The following is an 11581-nucleotide window of genomic DNA, read 5'->3' on the forward strand; positions in this document are numbered from 1 at the left end:
GCCTGGGCGGGTAGGTCGCGGGTGTGCCCCGCAGCTTCCGTCAGGACTTCAAGCCCCAGCAGCAGCAGCGGCGCCCGCGTGAGCGGCCCCAAGTGGGCAGCGTGTTCCATCAGCAGCCGGCCCAGTGCACGCACATGGAGGTGAAGTCGCCGCCGCCTGCTTTTCTACAGGCCTGAGCCCCTGAGCAGCCGGGGATGAGCTAGTGATCCCAACAGTCTGACCGGCCGGCAACAGAGGTGGTGTTCGGCCTTGGGACTGCTAAACAGGCAGAAGATGGCCCTGATCACAGGAGGCTAGGCCCTAGGACCCTCCCTGCACGATTTTGTGTGTGGGGCCTCTAGTATAGAATAAAATGGCAAACTCAGCAACAAAAATTTATCTTTATAATGACCTGTTATCACCAAGACACCAATGCTAACCAAAGAGAAACTAAGTGCCTTTACAGCTCAGTGTTCCCTCCTATTCTCCTTTCCCCACCAAACATACAGATAACCATGCCCTTCCATAACATCCTTGATGCTCAGTAAATGAACATGGAATAATAATTCTTAAACCTACAGATGACAACTCCCCACCTCCTGGAGTCTCCATTTTCTAGCACAGGAACTAGAATGAAAGTAGTAGCTATCTCAGAAATCTGTGTCCTACCAGGAGACAACATCTTTTAGTGAACAACAATATATCCTCCTATCTTTATAAAAATATTAAACTGAAAACAGTTTTTAGCTACCAAAAAAGTATCTAGTTTTGATTAGGGAGCTCCTTCAAAAACAGGAAAAATAGTATATGCAGAAAAGACCAACTCTGGGGATATAACTCATCAAATAACCCCCAACTTAGTAATAATTTCTCAAAACCCAATTTAAAATCCATTATGTAAAATTCCTTTTCCTCAATCTTAACACATTTCATACCGCTCAGGAGTTTTCTCGTGTTTCGCGTGCCATCTGTTAAGGGCTGCTCATGAGTGTTCTCGTTTTTCACGCCCATGGAAAAAGGAGCGAATCTAGATACTTATGTAAATTTTGTTTGGTCCCTCTTCATAGAGGAAAATATTTTACGCAGTACCATACGTTAAAAAAGTACTAGGAACTTTAATTGTTTAATTGTTTTTGTAAATAAAAATGTTATAATTATTGAAAAACAGCACCTAAAGTGCATTATGATGATTTAAAAAACGTGCAGTTTGCCCAAAAACATGCGGTCCCTGGCGTATGTCTTAGAGATTTCTATGCGGTACGCAATGTGTTAAAAACAGTAAATACTAGCAAAACCAGTCCCTTATTGTATTGGTGCTGCACCACCCCTGGTTGTCACTCCCACACCCAGCCTCTGAAATGTGTGACTGACTCCTCTCTCAGGGCACAGCACCACACCCATGGACCCAGAGAATAGGTGCTAGCTCTGTTGAGCGACTTGCACCTGGTCACAGGCTTCTTCATTTATAAAAGGAACATACAATTGCTGTGATCTCAGCTCTAAAATCTTATATGCCCAGAGAGCATTTTCCCCAAAAGACACTTCCTAGCCCCTTTCGAGATATAATTAGATAAAAGAATAAGCTAGTGCTCTATTAGCTGCTGTGGCAACAAATCTCAGATGTCTCCTTGGGAAACAATTGTAAAAACATTAAGAAGGCAGCCTCAAAAAGGAACAAAACCATTCAAACTAATTGCATGTTTGCAGAACACCATTCTCATAGTAACTACTAAAAAGTAAATACTAAGTCTGTATATTATAGCATTCCTCCTCCCAGCCCCGCAAAAAGTCAACCTCCATCTTCTTGAGTGTGCCCTTACTAAAATCCACCCGCAGGGGCTAGAGATTAGAATTACTTACATGAAATACACACATCTCGAACTAAGGCTTCTAAAAAACTGGCATAATATAATGACTTTTCATATTGTGTAATTTTATCTTTTAGTAGCTTTCCAAATTCTGTGAAGTCCTCTCTCGAAGATGGGTTCATAGCATCTATTCCAAAAACTGTATTAGTAACACCTGTAATAGAAAGGGAGCACTGCAAATATCAGAAAGATATTTTTAAAGTTTATAAACCAATTAGATACCTGAACAACCCTGCTACATCATTCTAAAGCAGAAATTCTTAACCTGGGACCTTGAACAGAATTCAAGGGGCCTGTGAATTTGGATGAGAAAAAAATTATAGCTTTTATTTTTACTAACCTCTAGTTTCCTTCCATTTTGATTACCGGCAACAAATCACAGACGCAAAACCTGACTGTTACCAACAGAGATCAGATACTTTCCTTTCACATTACAGTTGTCTCAGATATCGTGAAACATTATTCACAGTCATTATTACTTTAAAATTACATTAGTTATTAGACCTGCTCTAGGTCTTACTCAATACATTAAAGAACCATGTAATTATTGTATCAAAAGTTATTTTAATATTTTGAGAGCTATTTCAATATTTATTTCAAAAGATTTATTTTGTAAGTAAAGTCCTGTGTGTTTTGTTTTATGCATTTAAAAACATGAGATTAAAAAGGGGCCCACAGGTTTTGGCAGACTGCCATGCCAAAGGAGTCCCTAGCACAAAAGAATGCTCTTAAGGCATCTGTCCAAGAACAGCCCAGAGTGAAGTGGGGAGAGAAGGAAAAAAGCAAAGAAAACGATGGTTTCTGTGAAAGTATCCAGCTAACTAACTCTAGAAGCTAAGCAGGAGCAAACTATGTGTTAAATCCCAATAGAAAAATTAATATGTCGGTACACTTTTGTGTCCTCAGTAGTCTAAATTAGTTGTTAACAATGCCACTGATTCAGTATTTTAATATGAAAAACACAACACTGAAATCCTATTAACCAAACAATGACTGTATGTATGCATGTTTTGGCCTTTTAATCTGTAATTGGTGTCCTATATTAGGATTTATGGGTACCACATAAACCCTTCTCTTTAATAAACACATGGGCGGCTTTTACCATCCTTGAAGACACAAGAGAATGGCTGAGTGCCCTCTGTGATGAGATGAGTGCAGTTAAGACATTGCAAGCACATTCCAGCAGACAGGAGCATCAACAGCAACTCTTGAGATTACTAGTGGCCCAGTGAAAGATAAGGTCACACTTCCCATAAAAAGGAAATGATTACTACAGTCAGCCTGCTTGATTGTTTTAAAGAAAAGGAATGAGGGGAAAACTAGATTGTTTTTGGCTCTAGGTTTCAATTTCCAGTTATTTAACTGTTTCAATATGATCTTCTACTCTACAAAGTACTCAATAGCTGACAACAATAAACTTGGTTAAAATGAGAGCTTTTACTTTCTCTGGGCATGTTCCTTTCTTTTACCCTCTGTGCCATGTAACTCTCCTCCTGGGACACTCTGAACTTATCTATTTACAGGACCTTGAACATGTCTTTTATCTCATGCACTAACCATAGCTGCAGGTATGGCACACAGAATGGAAGCCGTCTGCAGCGGTCCTCAACCTGTGGGTCGCGACCCCTGAAAACACATCCTGCATATCAGATATTTACATTACGATTCATAACAGTAGCAAAATTACAGTTATGAAGTAGCAACAAAAATAATTTTATGGTTGGGGGTCACCACAACAAGAGGGACTGTATTAAAGGGTCGCGGCATTAGGAAGGTTGAGAACCACTGGTAGAGAAAGGGCATGGTGAGGGCCAAGAAGGGTTGCAGAAAGAAATTACTCTGAGCACAAGAAGGCACAATCAAAGTGTAATACCACCCTCTCACCACCACCCCTCTCTCCCAGCACTAGCATGCAATACTAAGTCTTATTCAGACTTAATTAAGACAACAGGACAGCCCTACAGGTAGTTTGGTATTTAAATCTCAAAGCTACAGACCTCACATTCCATCCAAATTTCACACCGTTGATAAATATATTTTACAAAGTGGTAGACTTTATTTGGATCCAATGACTTTTATCTTAATAATCTTTTATTTGGCGTGGCTGGTATGGCTCAGTGGTTAAACATCAACCCATGAACCAAGAGGTTGCCAGTTCGATTCCCAGTCAGGGCACATGCCTGGGTTATGGGCTTGATCCCTGGTGGGGTGCGTGCAGGAAGCAGCAGATCAATGTTTCTCTCTCACTGATGTTTTTATCTCTCTCTTTCCCTTCCTCTCTAAAAAAAATCAATTGAAAACATAGTTTAGAAAAATATATTTTATTTAATACTCAAAACATAATTATTCAAAAATCTAAATATGCGTCTCACTCTACCATAATTCATTTGAAACCTCAAAAATAAAGAGAATAAAAACTGCTAATACCTAAATTAGCCAGTAATATGTTTCTTCAAAAAAGATGTTTTCTAAACTTTCATAACTACTAAGATTTTCACAATAATTACTTGAAACCTCAGTATCTCCCACTTACCAAAAGTTTCTTTTGCTAATTCAAGGTCTGCTTCTTCCTGTAATTTCTTTAGCCGAAGTTTATCTGCTAATTGTTCTTCTGGTGTTAGTACTTTTGTTTCTTCAGGTTCTTCTAACTAAAATGATACAGAAGTGAAGTTTTAAAAGGGCTGGAATCATGATAGGTGGATCTAGTACATCTATTTTCTATGAATTTTTTTATAAGCACATGTAATCATAAATAATAGCAAACACTTAAAAGTATATACATACTGCATTTTGGCATTCTTCTAAACATTTTAGATATTCTTATCCTAATATTAAAGGGAAAAAACCTGAGGCACAGAGAGGTTAAGCAACTTGCCCATGGTAACAGGTTAACACAGCTTGTAATGGGAAAGAGCTGAGATTCGAATCCAGGAAGACTGAGCTTATTTCTACAACCTTTTCTAAAAGTAAAGAATTGAGCCCTAGCTGGTTTGGCTCAGTGGATAGGGTCCTGGGTTTAGTTCCAGTCAAGGGCACATGCCTGGGTTGTGGGCTCTATCCCTAGTAGGGGGCATGCAGGAGACAGCCAATCAATGATTCTCTCATCATTGATGTTTCTCTCTCTCTCTCTCTCTCTCTCTCTCTCTCCCTCGCCCTCTCCCTCTCTCTCTGAAATGAATAAAAATATTTTTTTAAAAGGAGAATTGAAATTGTAAAAAAAAAAAAAAAAAAAAGATTTGAGATTATAGACAGAGTGAAAATGGTACTCACATTCTGCTGCTAACACTGTATACTGAAACAATCTTCCTAGGGCAACTTGGTAATAAGATCAAGTCTTTATTTATAATTTCAACTAAATTTAGAACCAACTTGAATGTTCAACAACCAAATGGTTAAATAAAGTATGGCATATCCATATGATAATAATATGCAGACATAAAAACACTTATTTCCCAATCACATACCACTGAGATGACAGTTAACATTTCTATATACTATGATATAATTTTCTACAACACACACACACTGCTTTTACTATAATAAGGGGAAATCTGCGACAATATTTATCCAAGTGGGAAAAGTGAAGGGAATTTGTGTCATTCATAATTATCCATGCCTATGCAGTCTGAGGATTTTGATTCAGAAGTCCACTTCTGAAATAATCATTTTATTTCTCATGGAGAAGATGAAATGAGAAAGTTCATTATGCCAAGTTAGGAAATCTCAAACACTTGCTAGAAAGAAAAAGGGAAGTATCTTGACTTATTTGTCTAACAGTTAAGTGTTGACATCAAGTATTTCCTGCATCAAAGCTAAATATATATTAACTCAATACCTGGCCTAAGATAAACTGAGTACATTCAAAGTAAGGTTTATGTTAGATTTGTATGTACCCATGGACAAAGACAATAGGGTGGTGAAGGCCTGGGATGGAGGGGCGGGCTGGAAGGGGTCAATGAGGGGGAAAAGGGAACATATGTAATACTTTTAACAATAAAGATTTATGGCAGGGGAGTAGGGGTTAGAGATCTACCAAAGGACTTGTATGCATGCATATTAGCATAACCAATGGACACAGACACTGGGGTGGTGGGGGCTTGTCCTGGGGGGTGGGAGTGCCTGGGAGGGTGTCAATTGTGGGGAAAAAGGAGACATATATAATACTTTAAGCAATGAAAAAAAAAGGTAGGAGAGGAAAGATCTGCCTGATATTAGACTGCAACCTACTAGGTTCCACTAATTATATACACAAATGAGAATTCCTGAAAATAGGAAAGCTTAAAATCCAGATTCTATAACCATATGATCTTGTTAACCATCACCATTTATCTTTATATTGAAGTAAATCTTCTTAAATGGCTCCTCTTCTTATTATTTCATCCTATCTATCCAGGATACTCCTTTTAAAACAGGTCAAATCATATTACATCTTTGTTCTACCCTGTAGTGACTTTTCATCTTAGAGTAAAACCTTAAATACAATTTTCAGATATGTGGGCAGGACTAAGGGAGCACACAAGGAGGGATAGTGAGGTGCTCAAGGCCTAGCAAATTTAAGAAGCTGAAATATATTAAAAAAAAAAAAAAAAGAAATAAAGTTAAGCCATAGCCAGCTCAGTTGGTTGGAGAGTCGTCCCATATACCAAAAGGCTGTGGGTTTGATTCCCAGGTGAGAATTAAATAAATAAATAAATAAATAAATAAATATCTTAAAACTGAAAACAAACAAACAAAAAAGTGTACCAAACTAGACATAATGCCACTGGGAAGAGAATTCAAATGACTTTAGAACCCAGGACATAATATACATCCTTAGCAGGACATATTCAAAGCTCAAAATGAATTGCAAGGAAATCCTAAAATTCATTCAGTAGCTCTACCTTGTTAGTAATATTGGTATTGTAAAAAAAAAATAATAAAAAAGTGTTGTCAGAATAAGAAAAAATATCAATATGAACTAATGATCACACATACACACCTTACTTTCTTAGCTTATTAATCCACGAAAAGGGGTGTAGGCTATCACAATAACACTAAGTACTACAGGCATCTAGATTTGGCCTCTATATATTATTTTCCACTAAAAGAAACCTCAGAGGAGTAGCTAATTCCAGGCTTAATAAAGAATGTTTATCGGGTAAGGCTGGCACTTCTTATTGTATCAGAAACAAGGAAGCTTTCAAAGACTAATGGGGTCCCTGTCAAAAGGATAAAGATAGAAACTACTTAAAGGGACTCCTACTGGCCAAAGTTGGGACAGTTTGACCATCAAAAAAACTACTGTTATGTTAGTAAAACACAATGAATTTATAAAAATCTCCAAGTCCATAAATTTACTCAAAATCCACAAAATCCTTCATTTTTCACCACATGAAGTTATTATATCCCTCTTTACTCTGAAAATTTATAATTAAAAGGAAAAGAATTAAGCTTTTACTCTTTCTAGTACAAACCATATCCAAAGGAACCAAATAGCAAAAGAAGAAAAAAAAGCCAGACAAAAAAAAGGGAAGATAAGTCACAATGAGAAAAATCACTATTCTGTAATATCTAATGAAATAATTAGGCAATGATCATCAGTGATACAAAACTATTGGGTGAGAAGCTGTCGTGAAATTGGATTATTTGCCAGAAGAAATATCTAATTTTATGAGAAGGATCAGGCTGTCTCAACTTTAACCCAGTGATCAATTTTAGCATCACTAATAATAGGACAGACATTACATGACTACTGATGTGATGTGAAGCAATATGAAGCACACAGCATTACCTCTAAAGCAGCATTCGCCAACCTTTTGGACCTCATGGACCACCAGTGGTCTGCAGACCACCGGTGGGCAACCGCTGCTCTGAAGTATTGTAAAATGCATAATGTGTGTTATTTATCTTATTTTAGCAAAAAATAGATGAAGCAAATATGGCAAAATATTAACAACTGTGAGGTGTATGATTATTCATCATGCTATTGATAACTATGTGTTTTTGTTGTTGAATATTTGGAACAAGATCAGGAATCTTGTATTAATTTGTGTTTGTTTTTTTTTAAATAGAAAACACATTTAAATGATTCAAAAATCAAAACAATAAGAAGCACTTCCAACAGCATGGATGGAACTGGAGAGCATTATGCTAAGTGAAATAAGCCAGTCAGAGAAAGATAAATATCACATGATCTCACTCATTTATGGAATATAATGAACAACAAAATGATAAACAAAAACAGATCCAGAGACAGAGAAGCATCGATCAGACCGTCAAACCTCAGAGGGAAGGTAGGGGAGGGTGGGGGTAAGGTGGAGAGATCAACCGAAGGACTTATATGCAGGTATATAGGCCTAATCAATGGACACAGACAATGGGGGTGAGGGCATGAGTGGGGGGTTTGAGGGGTAATTTGGGGATAAGGACACATATGTAATAACTTAATCAATAAAGAAATTTAAAAAAATAAAAATAAATAAATAAATAAACATACAGTACCTGGCAGAGAAACGGACACTTTTTATATGACTGTGGTCATTACACAATTATAACTGTTCCCGAATGTTTGTGAAAACTTAAAAGGCATTCTAATACATAAAGTTTCTAGGTTTGGTTTTTGTAAAAACCACAAATTCAGTTTTGGGATTAACTTATTGATGGTGTACATTTAACGTCTTTACAAAGCCCCTCAAATTGCAAGGTAGTATCTGTTGCCTGTTAAGACACTGTACTACTACTGATGTGAGAGTTCTATATTTTAGAAAATCAATAGTACTTACCCTCTTTTTAATTTCTTCTTGCCTTTTCTTCTGTTGCCGTTCTTTTTCTTTTATCTTCTCTGTTATTTTTTTCTTTTCTGAAATTTTTACTTCTAAAAGTAAAGAAATTTTTAAATCAATTATTTTGAATATTTTCCAGTTTATGGATGAGACAGACATGATACTTGTATACTTCAAGAAGCCAACCCTCTCCCAGCTCCAATTTCATATGGTGATTTCTTGGCAAATAAGAATAGGAAAGTTCTGGAACTCTCCCTTTTTCCTCTCTAACCTGACCCCTAAGATCCACACACCTGCCTTCATATTTTCCCATAGTCCTTTAGGCAGGACTTAGATCATTCAACTATGATACCATACCCTTTACTCTCTCATAATACTAAAAAAAAAAAAGCATGTATCTAATCTAATTATGTTTTGAGATGAGAGAAGAGATGCAGGGAGAAGAGAATAATGTGGGAATGAAAGGATGTTTGGTTTCTAAATACCAAAATTTTCAGTTTTGTGAGTTTTTTGTCATTTGTCTCAACATAAGTACCAGATACTCACCAAGACATAAAACCAAAAATGTAGAAACCCCAGTGGCTCACCTGGTTTTACTTCTGCTTCCTCTTTTTTTTCCTCCTCCTCATCATCCCAATTATCCTAAAGAAAAGAACTTCCATTAATAACTCTTGCATTTTTACTTTTCCATGTGAACTTTATTATCAACTTGTCTAACTCCACAGAAACATGCTTGTTGGTATTTTTTTGGTCCTGCATTAAATTTATAAATTAAGCCCTGGCCGGTTTGGCTCAGTGGAAAGAGCGTTGGCCTGGGGATTAAAGGGTCCCAGGTTAGATTCCGGTCAAGGGCATGTCCCTTGGTTGCGGGAACACCCCTGGTGGGGGGGGTTGCAGGAGGCAGCTGATCGATGTTTCTCTCTCATCAATGTTTCTAACTCTCTATCCCTCTCCCTTCCTCTGTAAAAAAATCAATAAAAATATTTTTTAAAAATTATAAATTAATAGTGGAGAACTGTCATCTTATGTTAAGCTGTTCTCGCCAAGAAAAAGGACTATCTTTCCATTTGTTCAAGTTGACCTCTGTATCTTTCAAGGATTGGTTTAAAGTTTATCTTTTAGGCTTTGCACATTTCTCCTTTTATTTTATTTTTGCACATCTCTCAAGCATTTCATCTTCCATGTTACTACTATAAATAGGGCTGTGTTTTTTTCCCTTTTATGTCCTCTAACTGGTTATTTGTGTATAGAAAAACTATTAGTTTTTGGTTTTGGTTTTTATTTTAAAGAGAAAGGGAGTGAGAAGGACACTGATTTTGTTGTTCTACTTGTTTATACATTCACTAGAGGACCAGTGCATGAATTCATACATGGGTGAGGTCCCTCTGGGTGGCCTGCAGGGATTGGGCCGAAACCTGCAGTTCAACACCCACCTGCAATTCAACGCCACCTGCAGCTCCTACCTGCCTCTCCTGCTCATCCTGGCCCCACTGTGCCTGCCATGGACTTGCGCCCAATCAGTCCTGCGTCTGGTGCCCTCCCAAGGGGAGTGGCCTGTGGGATCCAGGTGAAACCAGCTCTCCAACATCCCCCAAGGAGTCCCAGATTGCGAGAGGGCACAGCCAAGGCAGAGGGACCCCACCGGAGCACGATCAAGCCAGGGAGGGACTGAGGGAGGGCTCCAGGGCGTGTCTGGCCCATCTCGCTCAGTCCCAATCAGCCAGACCCCAGCAGCAAGCTGACCTACCGGTCAGAGCATCTGCCCCCTGGTCATCAGTGCACATCATAGGGAGTGGTTGAGCAGCCTTAGCATATCGTTAGCATATTACGCTCTGATTGTTTGGTTGTTCTGCCATTTGGTCTATTTGCATATTACCCTTTTATTATATAGGATTGGTTGTTTTTTTGTATATGCTTTGACTGGAGGTTGAACCTGCACCCTTGGCGTGTGGGGACAAATGCTCTAAACAACTGAGCTACCTGGCTAGGGTAGGTTTTTGTTTGTGGTTTTTGTTTTTGTTTTTTTAAAACTTTTTAATTGAATTTATTGAGGTGACATTGGTAAGCTATGTTAATTTTATAGCCTACCATACTAATTTACCACTTAGTTTTATCATTGATTCTCTAGGGTTCTCAAAGTATACTATCATATCATCTGCAAACAAGAGCTATTATACCTTTAATTCTTCTTTACCAATTCTATGTCTCCACAACTGATTCATTTTATCTAACTGTACTGGCTAAACCCCTAGAGCACAATGTGAATAGCAGGAGAGATAATGGGTATCACTGCCTTGATCTTCTTTAAGGTGCTATGAACCCCACCACATTTATGCACTAAAATTTATCAATCTTTTATTGCCTCTTGATTTTCTTAACAGCAAGGAATTTCCTTCTAGAACATGTATGATTTCATTCTTTTTTTCATTTAGATATCTGATTCATTTGGAGTTTCTTTTGTATGATGTGAAATATGACCTATTTTATCTTTTTCCAAATGGTTACCTAGTTGTCACAGCATCATTTATTAAAAAGTCCATCTTTGCCCCGTCATTTACCATATACTATATTTTCATAGGTATCTGGTCTATATCTGCTTTCTATACTAACCCATTAACCTACTGTTTCTTCATACACCAGTACCACACTGCATTAATTAATTACATAGACTTTATAGTATGTTCTTATGTAAGCTAGGGCTAGTCTCCTCTTGTAGATTTTTTAGTGTTTTCCTGCCATTCTTGCATGTTTTTTTTTCCATATTAACTTATATCAAATTGTCTAATTCCATAAAAAAAGCTTTTCCATTAACAATTAAAACACAAGCCTGGCCAGGTAACTCAGTTGGTTAAAGCATCATCCCAATTTGCCAAGGTTTCGAGTTTAATCCCAGGTCAGAGCACATAAAAAAAATCAACCAATGAATGCATAAATAAGTGGAACAACAAATCAGTGTTTATCTCTCTTCTCTCC

At 37.6% G+C, this 11581-nt stretch overlaps 1 protein-coding gene across 1 annotated transcript in view; it reads right to left on the bottom strand.

Annotated features, from left to right (window-relative positions):
• The window catches only part of EIF3J (eukaryotic translation initiation factor 3, subunit J), a gene marked incomplete at its 5' end in the record, with an annotated part of 22014 nt that overhangs the window by 2890 nt on the left and 7543 nt on the right, over positions 1–11581 (bottom strand). The window contains 4 exons of the mRNA XM_014548748.1: positions 1840–2001; positions 4381–4495; positions 8609–8700; positions 9196–9250. Of these exons, the coding sequence (XP_014404234.1) occupies positions 1840–2001; positions 4381–4495; positions 8609–8700; positions 9196–9250 (424 nt within the window). The remainder of the gene's footprint in view (positions 1–1839; positions 2002–4380; positions 4496–8608; positions 8701–9195; positions 9251–11581) is intronic.

This window comes from Myotis brandtii, unplaced genomic scaffold (assembly GCF_000412655.1).
Source record: "Myotis brandtii unplaced genomic scaffold, ASM41265v1 scaffold521, whole genome shotgun sequence".
NCBI lineage: Eukaryota > Metazoa > Chordata > Mammalia > Chiroptera > Vespertilionidae > Myotis > Myotis brandtii.